This window comes from Rutilus rutilus (assembly GCF_951802725.1).
Source record: "Rutilus rutilus genome assembly, chromosome: 6".
NCBI classification, from domain to species: Eukaryota; Metazoa; Chordata; class Actinopteri; order Cypriniformes; family Leuciscidae; genus Rutilus; species Rutilus rutilus.
Window position 1 is genome coordinate 36,740,741 of NC_140214.1, and position 13,706 is coordinate 36,754,446.

A 13,706-nucleotide genomic window follows, 5' to 3' on the forward strand; every position below is an offset into this window, starting at 1 on the left:
AGCAGTTTAGAATAGCTTAATTAGTCCAGTGTTATTTTAGTATTATTTATTTATATATAGGCTATTATACATTTTTAGTAATATTTTATTTACATTGCTATTTATATTTATATATTTAGATATATTTAGAATATTTCTGGATGTCATGACGTTTTGTCACTAACTTCTGTGAATTCTATCTTCATAGAAAACATATAGGCTACATTACACACATTTGAGACTCATATTGTTCACTTTGGTTGACACACAAAAAAAAAAAGCCAGATTGTGCCACACAAGAAAAACAGAATCTATTTTATGTTTCAGACATCAAGAAAACTCAACATCAAATATCTTCATAATCTAGATATTATGAGAAATTATCCATAAGAGACCGTTACACACCATGTCTGGGTTGCAAATTGTCAATGGCCAATCAGTTTTCAGGAGGGGCCAGTGCCCCCATGGCCCCTCCCCTGTCTACGCCACTGGGGTAGGCAGATTTTTTCTAAAAAAACTTTTTCCCAAATTTGTTTAAACTGTCTTTATATACCAATACATAATTAAAATGTAAGTACTCTGAAAAGGAGAGTATAAAAATGGAGTGTCTGTAGTCCTCTCAGGGCTTTTATAATGTTTTGCACAGTAACAGGGTGGACATTGTAACAGAGTGGGTGTAAATGCTAAATAAATGTTTACAGCTTGAATTGGTACTTATAATTAAAGGAGCCATATGTAAGATTGTGGCCAAAACTGGTACTGCAATCACTTTCAAATTACTGTAGAGCGGTGTATCCCCTCCCTCCCCCCCGAATAAACTCGCGCTGTGTGATTGACAGCTTGGGCGACTCGAAAGGGATCGTTCTTTGATCGCTATCTGTATATTAATCACAGTTTAAGTTAGATTATTTTCATCCTACTAAGAGAAACGACGTGAAGTTGATCGTTTAGTCACTGGCTTGATTTACTGATGCATAAACAGTATTGAACGACTTTGAGAGAAAGATTATCTGTCTGAACTTGAACAATTACACATCAGAAATCCACATAACCCACTGCTTCTTCAGAGGCTCGGATGAAGGAACTAAAAAAATACCTTTGTGTTCATTTGTACATCCAAACACTGAGCAACTGCCATGCTTCGCTCGTTTGCAAGCCATGATGTCTCTCGAGGAAAAATGATTCGGACGATGATTCGGCTGCGCAGTTCCGCCTGGCCTTGAACATGGGCTGGCATGTGCAAATTTTTGGAGGCGTACATATTAATGATCCTGACTGTTGCGTCACAGTCGGTGTTATGTGGAGATTCACCTATTTTTCAGGGGTGTTTTTCAAAAACGAGATTTAAATAAGAAGGAGAAAACAATGGTGTTTGAGACTCACTGTATGTCATGTCCATGTACTGAACTCTTGTTATTTAACTATGCCAAGATAAATTCAATTTCAAATTCTAGGGCACCTTTAATGTATTATACATGTATTTGTTATATACCTTCAAGAAAGAGTAGCTTAAATGGTATGCATGTATTTGTCAGGAAATGGCACCGTTGTCTGCTGCAGAAAAGCAGCGACGCTACAGCTCAGTGAAAGAGAGAAGAGAGCACAGAGAAAAACATGGCGAGAAAAGAATTGTAGAATATGACCACTTCTCCCCCAAGTCCAGACAGTCCCCCAGAACCAAGAAATGTCCCACAGCCAGGGCCCTCAAGGTTAAAATAAAGTTTACGATTGAATGCTTTGTTGATTAGGTAGAAACTGGAATTAAATTATCTGAGATGATTTTTTTTTTCACTACAATGTGTGTGTGTGTGTGTGTGTGTGTGTGTGTGTGTGTTTGTCTGTGCGGTGTGTGTGTGTGTCTGTGCGCACCTGTATGTGTATGGGAGGGGGTGTGTGTGAGAGTGAGTGAAATAGTATGTTCTCTAAAACTAGAAACTTAAAATTGTAAAATACAATGATAAACATATATGGATAGTAAAGCAAATTAAATCTTACAATAATTGGTATAAGAACAACTTTAATGTGATAATTGGGCTTATATCCTAAATTGTTGTATACAGAACCATTTATCTGTTGTAGTAATTGTAAATTGTGACGATATGCTTCTTGTGTAATAGGCAATATGTTGTTGGAAGGAGAAATGCCAGACAGGGAAGAAGGGGGCTACAGAAGGAGATTGAACAACTAAAGGCCTTGCTGGAGAAGGCAAAGAGAAAAAAAGAAAAATTGAAGAAAAGGTACCAGCGGTTGGGAGGAGAGAAAAAAATCACCACGTTCTAAAGTGGATGCACTGCTGCGCCATCAAACAGTTAACAACACCATAAGGAAAAGATTGTTGTTGCAGGAATCAATAATTGAAGACATCAGAAATAAATACAAACACACCAAGAAGGAACGGGAAAAGCAAATTATTGCAAAAACAACAATTGGAAAAATTATAAAGAAATACAGGCTGCAGAGGGCTGCACAGGCAACACTGGGCTTTTCAAAAAAGCGAGGTCAAAGACCAGATGGAGAACTGTTGACATTTAAAAGGAAGAAGTGCAACAGATTACCTGCTGAATGCACACAGAAAGTCAAGACCCAGATAGCAAATAGTAATTGAAACGATGTTAAATCAACATCCCGCTGTCAACGATAAAGTCATTGAATCAACCCTCTATTATCATTGAAACAACGTTTAAATCATACCTAGAGATCAACAGAATTTCAATGGTATTTCGATTACAATGGATATTGAAACAATGTTGAAATCCCAGCATATCAACAAAACTTAAATGGTGTTTTAGTATACCACAGGTTTAATCTGAAGGTCTGTAATTTTAATATAATATTAAAAACATTATTATTAGGCTATAATCCTGCTTTATCGACAGCCAGGATGGGCTAGCAAAATATAGAAAATAGAAATTATACCTTTAGGCTATAACCTAGACTAGCACAAATGACACCCCACGCATTCTTTAAAAATTAAACAATAATTTTTATTGTATTATTTCTTTTTTTTTTTTTTTTACGGGCTAACTCCTGCTGCGTCTGTCTTCCAGCTCCTCCCGCTCGGTCTGGGGCGTAGCGCAGCCACTTCTGTACAGCTTGAGCGAAGTCATAGGTGTTTGCCGTTGTAAGACGTTGAGTCAAGGCATCTAGAATACAAGTAAAAGTATGCTACTGTGATTTAGTCAATGATTTGTTCAATCAAGCTGTCGTCAAGGATTGGGAGCAGAACATGGCACGAACACAGTACACATAGGAAAGTCAAATACACACACACGCTACACACACAGGGGTGGATGCAGCCACCCACACACGAAGGGTCACACACGGGGTAGAATTAAAAGGGTGATCACGCTACACTAAAACACGTACATAAACAGTAAATAAGGCATAACACACACGAAACAACCAGAACCAGTTCTCCCAGAATCCCAGCATGCATCAGAGCCGTAGTGCATAGGCACCGACGTTACAGTACATTTCAGTTTAACATTAGCCTTTGTCTGTGAATGATATATGGTCCGTTCAAGTCATCTCGTATAGATCGTATTTACGAGTTGAACGCACTTGAACGCCACCACAATGTCGTAAATACCAGTGGGGAGCTCGGGATTTTCTCTAAGCTCCGATCTTTACGAGTTGGGGGCGTGTCAGTGATTAACATGGCGGAATACACAATACGTAAAGGTATTTAGCTGTGATATTGTCAGGCTTTTCTATTAATAGCTCAGTTAGCTAATCGCCAACACAGAATATGATAGTATTATAATACAACAATGCAACATGTAACGATGTGTTGGCAGTGGCTTCATAAATGAATTAAAAACATAAAAATACAAAGTACACCTGATGCACATTTCTTTGTTCTTCATTTTCTAGAACAAGAGTTTAAGAACCTTACTGTATTTTTGTGTAATTAATTAAGAGAAAGTACTCCGCCATTTTGCTCCGACGAAAGTGACTTGAACGCACATGCCGTTATAAGCACGACTTCCCACCTCGTACGTACGAACTTCCCAGGAGGACTTGAACGCACCAATAGGCTAAACTTGATAACCTAGCCATGCAGCCTAGAAATGTAGAAAAAAGTGTGTGTGTGGCATAGCTATCCTTCCCTCAAAACGCCTCACACCCAAGTCTTAATAGCCCAATTGACTTGACTAATTTAATTTGTGCGCGCCCATGTATTTTGCCGCTCATGCCCTTCAGCTGGACAAATGATGTCACGCACTGGCCCACGCGCCACTCTCTCTCTGAATCACGTTACAGGTGTGATCACTCTTTGATTGGCGCGGAATTTAACAGTCACGTGTGTGCTGGATGCTGGTCCGATATTTTTCCACTCTGGTCTGAAGAGTCACTGAGGTAATTTGTGGCAGCAGGGACACCACAACAAACTTCACATCTGGAAACATTAACTGGTAAGTCAAAGGCAACGTCTAATAGGCTAGGTGAATGTAGCCGTTTTTAACATCAATTTGGAAAAGTCTGTCAAATAGCCTATCTTAGGATGAAATTATTTGACAAACACGTAGCCTAGGCTACAGTTTTATGACATACAGTAGGCTAAGGCTCAAATTTGTGTGGAGTGCTTCTCCCTTCTCACCAGAGGGAGAAAAATCTTTTAATTTCTTCTGTAGGCCTAATGTGTCTAGACACAATTTAGAGAAATAGCCTAGCTGAGGTAGACATCCGCCTGCCAGATGTGATTCGGCCTCAGGTTAGCCCTTTCTTCAGACGAACTCTTTTACAGTCTATGGACGAACTACTAGCGAATTGGCCGAATAGGAGCAAGCTTCACTCATTCCCATTTTCGTTTCAAGGTTCAACGCACATCGGTGTTCAGTCAAACTAGGCTACTTGTCAAATATAGACAAAATGGAAAAAATAATAAGCTAAATTAATAATAAATTTCATGTTACATAGTCCAATTGGTAGTAAATTGAATAGGATGGGACAGAAGCGTGAAGCTTGAGTTTATTTACTCAATTGAGGGCATACTATTTTACTGAAAGCACTGCATTCATACTGCATTCATACTTAAGCAGAATGACTTACCAAACATGCATTTGCAGAGAGCCATTTCTTTAAAGGGCCGCTTCTGTTTGCCCACATCCTTATTCTTCTTGCCTGCCCAGTTTAGGCCTGAGGCCAGCTCATTGGTCATGCTGTATGCCAGCATGCGCCGGACCCTGATCTCCAGGGTGGTCCCCCCAATAACTGTGAAGCGGGCCACCTATTTTTAGTTTAAAAAGTAAACAATTTAAAAAAAGCTCTTTTTCAAAGATGATGTAATGTTGCTCTATGTAGGTTTGTCAATTGTCAAGTCTGAATTTAACTGAGATTGATAAAGATGTGCTAAAATATCAGACATTGTTGACTGGGACATTTTAGAGTGATATTTGTTTCTATCCTCGTCTGGGATGAGCTTAAACACAGATAGTTTAACAGATTTGTCACACTCACATTGCTGCTAATGTACATCTGTCACAAAAGCGCTTTACATGAGTGTTTTATTACATTCACTTCTCATCACCGACATACATTCGCATACACAGATATCATTCATCATTAATACAAAGTAGTCCGTTAGTATCCATAACTGACATAATCCACAGCAAAACTTCTGTGAATAGATACCTTTTTGATTTGCCTCGGGCTTTGTCTTCGGTTTGTTTTACCCTTCAAACATGGCGGCGGCTTGTTGCTACGCAGGTCACATGATTTGTGACGTAACGCCGACCAAGAGACACCGCAAAAACAGGCTAATAATAAGGCTATGTCTTTAAAATTAACGAGGCATTTTAATTGTTTCTAAATGAAGTATGTGGGGCTAAGCCCCCCCCCCCCCCCCCCTTGACGCCAGGCCTGGTTGTCAGGCGCTGTATAATAACAGTGCGCGCTTCCCCGCGCTCAGAAAAGGTGCAGAAGATCATCAAAAATCGTGATATCGCATAAGCACTAGTATAAAACGACTGTTATCATTTCTGAAAACAAACACAATGGAGTTACAAAACTGTATCGCACGCATATCGCAGCCCTGCTCGAGGATTATTCATATTTTGGATTTGTAGGCTATTATGACGAGATGGTCTAATCCGCATTTCCAGTTAACGTTACAACTCGAGACAGTTCTGCATTGAATAAAGTAAAGGTAAACCATGTCTTTTGTGTAATTCTGGCCCGCCGCGGTCACTGCTGTGATAGAGCACTATGCTAGCGTTGGTTCCGCCGGTGTTCTCCGGCGGTCAGAAGAAATAGCGGTGCTGTGTTAATAGATTTCACGACACTAGCAATGGGTACAGACATGTATTTTGAGCTAGCTGTCACAAAAATAGACTGGACCAATGAGGTTTTGCTAACTTTATAACCTAGAAGAGAACCACAAAGTACTTTTGGCAGATTTTGACACATAAACAAAAATCTATTTCAGTGACTGCAGCACTGCGCCGGTTACTACATTAACCATCATGTTAACGATCAACCTAACAGTATTTGATTTGGTACAATTCATTAATATCGAACATTAAGCAAGCTTACCTGTACGCTTGTGCCAAGGTCCAGAAATGAGCTGTGTCCGGTGCAGTACGTTGGTGTTGATCTCCCGGTCAACCAAAAATCGATGGATTTTCAGTCATATTTCCCGGTCGACTATATATCAATGCATTTTCAATCATATTTCCCGGTCAACTATATGCCGATGACTCTTCAACAACAGCGTCGTTTCCCGGTCAACTATAAATCAATGACTTTTCAACACAATCAGTGATCGCCCGGTAAACCAAATATCAATGCTTAATCAATCATAAAGATAACTATAGATCAATGTTGTTCCAATATTGTTGCCATCAACATTAATAACATCAGGTTTTCATCGATATGGTAATGGTGATTCAACATTTATTTTGCATTGAAATTTCAACATCAACCATAATGATGATTCAGATGGAAAAACAATGTTTATTCAATTACTATTTGCTATCTGGGGACATTCTTTTTAAGAGACGATGTCAGTCGGATGACAACAGGACGAAAGCAAACTGTTTTCTAGAAGAAGAAGAAAAAACAGAAACGTTTGCTAACTGACACAATGAAGAATCTGCACCAGAAGTTCCTTTCAGAAAATTAACATCAGGTCTCTTACTCTTGTTTCTGCACCTGGTAACACTTTACAGTAAGGGTACATGAATTACCATGAATTCATGTATAAATTCATGCATGAATTATGCATTCATTCATGCATTAATATCTCATGAATCATCAGAAACTAACACAAGTTCAACGTTTTTCATTCATGACTTCATGGATGAACAACATCTTAATTAAAACAGTAACTAAGAGGAGTACATCATCATGAATTATGATTTACAGTGGGTACGGAAAGTATTCAGACCCCCTTAAATTTTTCACTCTTTGTTATATTGCAGCCATTTGCTAAAATCATTTAAGTTCATTTTTTTTCCTCATTATTGTACACACAGCACCCCATATTGACAGAAAAACACAGAATTGTTGACATTTGTGCACATTTATTAAAAAAGAAAAACTGAAATATCACATGGTCCTAAGTATTCAGACCCTTTGCTGTGACACTCATATATTTAACTCAGGTGCTGTCCATTTCTTCTGATCATCCTTTTTTTATAATTCAACTTTTTTTATTGTTCAACAGCCAAAACTTCATACATCACAGTATTCAATGTTCTCCTTTCCAATCAGTCACATTTTCAGCCACTAGTCACCATCAACATAACAAAACATAAGAAAAAGCACATGGAAAAACAGTTGTTACAGAGTTCGGCTCTTCACACCATTTTTATATGCTGCCAAAAATCATCCCATGTTTTTCTCACTTCTTTCTCACCCTCAATCATCCCATCGATCCACTCTTTCAAATCTGGGGACTTGGGGCATTTCCAATTGCGCAAAATCATCCTGGCCAGCTGTGATACAGCCAATCTTAACTAGGGTAAATGCATTTTTTGCTATATTAGGTACAACTGACTTATCTCCAAGAAGGCATAATTGTGGTTCTACCGGTAAGTTAAAGCCCAACCATTCTTCAAGTATTCTCAGAGTTTTATGCCAGAATGGCTGAACTAAAGAGCATTCCCAAATCATATGTAAATAAGTGCCCTCTTCTTCCTTACATTTCCAGCATAGACTATTTCCAGCTATCCCCATCCTGTAAAGTCTAGATGGTGTATAATAATATCTATCCCCATCCTGTAAAGTCTAGATGGTGTATAATAATATCTATGTACTATTTTGTAATGAATGAATGAATTTTCTTCTGATCATCCTTGAGATGGTTAACTCTTCGGAGTCTTGGGCTATTTTGGCCGGGTTTGAGTACTTTTTTTTTTTTTTGACATAAGCAAATTTATACCATACCAATGTTTGGTATCATTTTTTTCAGCACAACATCACCTATATGAACAGACAATTCGTTTTTCACTTTGATGTACTGTATCAACATACTGGACCCAAAATCACACAAAAAACACAAAATCCGAATAAAAAAATTATAGTTCCCTTTCGAGGGAACTCGCACTGCGTCGTTGAAAACGACTCTTTGGGACGCTCCCTTAGCGTGCGCCTCTGAAGTATGAATGAAACTAATCCAATCCTGATTGGTGTTGCGTCATGACGTAACATGTGACGGCATAACCGGATGCATAAAAGTGACGCTGGCACACACACACATTAGCTTTTGCTCTTCAGCAAGCGTTCTCTGTGAAACTGTCTGTCTTATTTGGTGTTGTTTGTCTGTTGAAAACCACTATATTATGCGAGTGGAAGATACACTAAGGCCCTGTCCCAATACCTCCCCTTACCCTAGATTTCTGCCCTAACCCTTGTTTTTGCGCGTTCTCGTGTAGGGGTAGGGTGTCCCAATACTCTAAAGAGCAAGGGGGAGTGGTATTCTCCCCTTAAAATCAACCCTCAAAACATAGTGCGGTCCGATGCAGGCTTAAAACGAAGTGGAAGATGAAATTACCCAGAATACCTTGCGGACTCAGCAAGCCGGTAATTTTTTTTACACAAGATGGCGGACACCGCTGGAAAGGAACAATTGAATTGTAAGTATATTTTCGCAAATAAGCATGTTAAAATTTCGAAATATGTTGGAATATGTTAGTTTGATGCACATCCAATGGACTGTTAAGTTTTGAACACTAATGTTAGAAAATATTTCGCGAAGCTATCTATCTGACGATGTTCATGATATCTGAGTGCTTCGAGAGAGTCTGCCCATCAAATATATCTCTGATCTGGGTAGTTCATCTAATTTTATTTTCGATTTCGGCTTCCACGGATTATAAAAAGAAGATGTGAGGTAAAACTATTAAAAACTAGCCGCGTTCGTCTAGTGCTTCATCTTTTTCTTCACAGCGCGCTGTCACTTCTCCCTAACGTTAAACCCAAACAGCACTGTGCACAATCAGTGATGGTTGTAAAATGCAGTGTCTGCTGATTCTAAATTGCGGGAGGTGTTTGATTGTAAAAAGAGCTATTATAAGCACAATTATCCGCGTAAGAGACGTACTTTGAGGGCGGCGGCGCGTTCAGAAACGGACTGCACCTAGACAAGCAAACTATACTTTGGGTTTCATGTGCGCGTCTAAACGATCAAATACAGACAAAAATAGGGCTAGATGACAGGTTTGGAGATTCACTTTAACACAGTTTATGTCTTAAATGGGAGTTAGTTGTGGAATAGTTGGGAGAAAATGTGTATTATTAGATCGGCATTCGGTCTTAAAGTGGCAGCGTCTAATAAACCTGCTAATGATTACACCTTTAATGTGAATAAAACAACTAAAGGCAAAGAGAAAATTACTCCCAGCTCTTGAATGAATAACTTTAGCTTTAATAAGCATTAATCTATCTATAATAAACTATGCTGTGTTATTTTACATTTGCTTACTTTAGATTATTATTAGATTTCTAGCATATTATTATGGATACTTATATCCTGATCATAACTGGGATAGTTATGTGCATGTATTCACACTCATCAGATTGTATTGACTGAAAATCTGTTTAGTTCTCTCCTGTTATTTTGCTATTTACTTAGCGTCAACTGGTCTCTTATTTCAGGGACTGTCGAGCAAACCTTTGGCCTCATCAAGTTCTGGACTGAGAATGAGGAAAAGTTCACCAAAAAAAAATTTGCCTCCAAACTTATATGGGAGTGAGTGACCAGATTGTACAATTCAATAACTGATAACAATATCAATGTCTGATAATGTTCTAGCCCCCAGGCAGCTACAATGCATTTTGACAGCTATTCTCATATTTGTATGTTTTTTAGGAAAGCAGTGAAAGACCTGGGCCTGGAAGGAAGGATTACAGGAGAGAAGGCAGGCAAGAAGTGGGAGAACCTAAAGAAGCGTTACAAGGTAATTCTTTGGATCGAGATATGTTGCATGTCTTCATCACCTACATCTTACATCCTTTACACTAGGGCTGAATGATTTTGGAAAATAACCTAATTTAGATTATTTTTACCAATATTGCGATTGCGATTTAATATGCGGTTATTTTTTAAGCTCTTTATCTTTTCTATTATTTAACAAAGACAAGCAATACATCTTGTAAAATATGGATGAGAATCTTTAGGCACCTCATGAGCCGAGCTTTTTTTCTTATTAATATTATTAATAAAACTTAAAAGATTTATTTAATTACATATGTAATTATAAGTAGGCTACTTTTAAAAATAATTACACATAAAAAAACTAAATTAATACAATAACATGTTAAGAATTTTAAATAGGCTATATAAACGAATAGCTTCAAAACATAAAAGCTATCAATAACAAAGAGGGGGAAAAAACATTACAAGCAATAAACAAAGACTGCTTTCAGTATTTAAGAGTAGGCTGTCTAAATGTTTTTGCATTCAAGAACTCTGATTATTCTTTCTCAGTTTAGACACGAAAAGCTGCATTCACACTAATGCACAGATCTCTTTTGAAATCTAAAATGTGGTTTGTCCTGTCTGTTTAATAACTTAAGATATAACTGACTGTTTACATTTCCGTGCCATAAAAGCATTGAGATTCAAGTACATTTAACCACGTAGACGGAGTTGCTCACAGCCGCATGTGAGAGCGCTCTGCACAAAGTGCGTGTGAGTATTTGAAATTGTAAGCCTTTTGTTGATGGTTTACATATTTTTATTTTTAATATATAGGCCAACTGCATTCCAAAAGACATATGATGCCTTTATAGAGCATTTGTAAGGAAAATACCGGCTTGGCCACCCCTCTCACAACTGCTGTTTCTGTTTCTCTTTTTCTTTTCTTTTTTATTGTAGGACCTGAAAACACCAAAAACAGGCTCAGGAACAGAAAGTGGAGAAAAAACGGTATCCAACTGGCGATACTTCGAGGCGATGCATGCCGTTTTGGGGGGAAGGCCAGCTATTGATCCTCCTGTGATTGTGGCCTCTTTCAAGCCGGCAGAGGACCCCACATTATTGCTAATGGTAAGTTGATAGTAGTAGGCACTAGGGCTGGGTATTGACACAAATTGCACAATTCGATTCGATTTCGATTCACAAGCTTGCAATTCGATTCGATTTCGTTTACGATTCGATTCGATTCAATATTGATTTTGGATATCAGGTACAATACATTGCAAATTTTCTCAAGGAAAACAAATCTCTTAACTATTATTGTAAACTATGGGAGTCAGTTGTAGCCTATAGGCTTCATTAGCCTACTATAATATTGAAGGTAAAAATGAACTGATTTGTATACAAACACTTAAAATACACTTATTTATTATTCACGCCACAGCGCCAAAACGGTAATTATGTTTTTGAATTTCGTAAGAAAATAGACGTAATTTGAAATCTGAGACTTTGTTTCATATCAATAATAACAAAGCACAAAGATTATTGCGATTTATTGGATGGGATGCGCGCAACAATGTTCCATTCATTCATCAACTGAAAACAGGATGACTAATCGATTCTTGGGATTTAAGAATCGATATCGTTTCGTAAAAATGAGAATCGATTAAAATCGAGAAATCTGTATTTTTTTACCCAGCCCTAGTAGGAACTATCACATTTTCAAAAATAGCCTATGGTGCAATACTTGCAATACTTGTACCCCCCATTTCCCCCCCAGGCCATTGTCACACCTGAACACGAACCCCTCGAGGAAGACATCTCTGAGCCTGTATCTACTCTTCATCCCACCACCCCAGTTCGTCCCACTACACCAACCACCACTTGTCCCACAACTCCAGCTACTACTCGTCCACCCACCACTCCAGCTACTCCGAGCTCCTCTAAGAGGAAGAGAGGAAATAATCTCATTCTGGATTTTCTTCAAGCAGAATCTGTTAAGGAGCAGGAAAGGCACAAAGAAACGGAGGCCCAAACTGAGAGGTTTTTAACCCTCTTCGAAAGACTTGTGGACAAAATGCCCCAACAATAGCTATGCTATGTTGTGTTTGTGGACAAAATGCCCCAACAATATTTATTTTATGTTGTGTTTGTGGACAAAATGCCCCAACAATAGTTATGCTGTGTTAAGATGTCATTAAAATTTTCAATATTTTTTTGCATTTCTAGATCATTATAAAAGAAACCATCACCAACATGTTTTCAAAATATAATTAAGTTTAATAGAACTAAAGTTAAAATGAACCATATGTCCACACTAGAACAACCCAAAAGAACATGGGCATGTAAAAAAAAAAACACTCAGAGAGTTGAACTATTTACAATTTTCATCAGAATTTTCTAATGAGGGGCTTGTGCGCTGATCAAGGCAGCAAGTCTGTCCCTTGTGGCATTCCCTGGTGTCTCATGTGCTTCAGGAGCTTCTTGTAGGGGAGGTTCTGGGTCCAGGATGTCCACTGCCACATCAGTGTCTGGTTCCAGGACATCTCCATTGTCAATACAAACATTGTGCAGGAAAGCACAGGATGCTATGACCTGGGGTGCAAACGTAGGACTGACCTCCAGGGCCCTGAATAGTGTGGACCTCCAACGAGTCTTCATGATGCCAAAGGCCCTCTCTACAATCGAACGTGCCCTTGATTGGTGGTAATTGAATTTCCTTTGCACTGGGCCATTCACAGGTTCCCTGTATGGAGTGATGAGGCAGATTGGTGTCTCCAAACAAGGATATCCGCCATCTCCCAGGATAAAGTATCCATTGGGTGGATAATTTCTGGCCAGATAAAAAGAACTGTTTTTCAAAATGCGTGTGTCGTGTACAGAACCTGGATAGCCTACAAAAATATCCAGGAACTTTCCAGCAGAGTCACAGATGGCTTGCATGTTTATGGAGTAAAACCCTTTGTAATTTAAATAGTCCAGGCGATGAACTGATGGGGGCTTAATTCTTATGTGACAGCCATCAATAGCACCTACAGCTTTGTTGAGGACGGGCGTTCCAGAACACTGGGCAAATCCATCAGCCACAGTGTCCAGGTCTGCAGGCTTCGGAAAGGCAATGGCTCTGTGTAGATTATCCCAAATGAACTGTGCCACCTTGTGAATAATTCTGTGAACAGTGGATTTGGGCACACTGAACACTCGCGACACCACACGAAAGGAAAGTCCATGGGCAAGCCAATAGACATATATCAGGACTTCCAATTCATTGCCCCAGCCATGGTCCTGCTCTCTCTGCATCAGGCGCTGCAGGGCATGCATGGCCTGCCTATTTAACCTGAAGTCCTGTTTGATTTCTAACTCCACA

The 13,706-nt window shown here is 38.9% G+C and overlaps 1 protein-coding gene across 1 annotated transcript; it reads left to right on the top strand.

Annotated features, from left to right (window-relative positions):
• Positions 1 to 8,619: 8,619 nt before the first annotated feature.
• On the top strand, positions 8,620 to 12,431 carry LOC311292405 (uncharacterized protein; the record flags this gene model as incomplete). Its single annotated transcript, XM_084412073.1, has 4 exons — positions 8,620 to 8,624; positions 10,292 to 10,379; positions 11,300 to 11,470; positions 12,120 to 12,431. The coding sequence occupies 4 exons, from the start codon at positions 8,620 to 8,622 to the stop codon at positions 12,429 to 12,431; spliced, it is 576 nt and encodes a 191-aa protein (XP_084268199.1).
• Between the last annotated feature and the right edge of the window lie 1,275 nt (positions 12,432 to 13,706).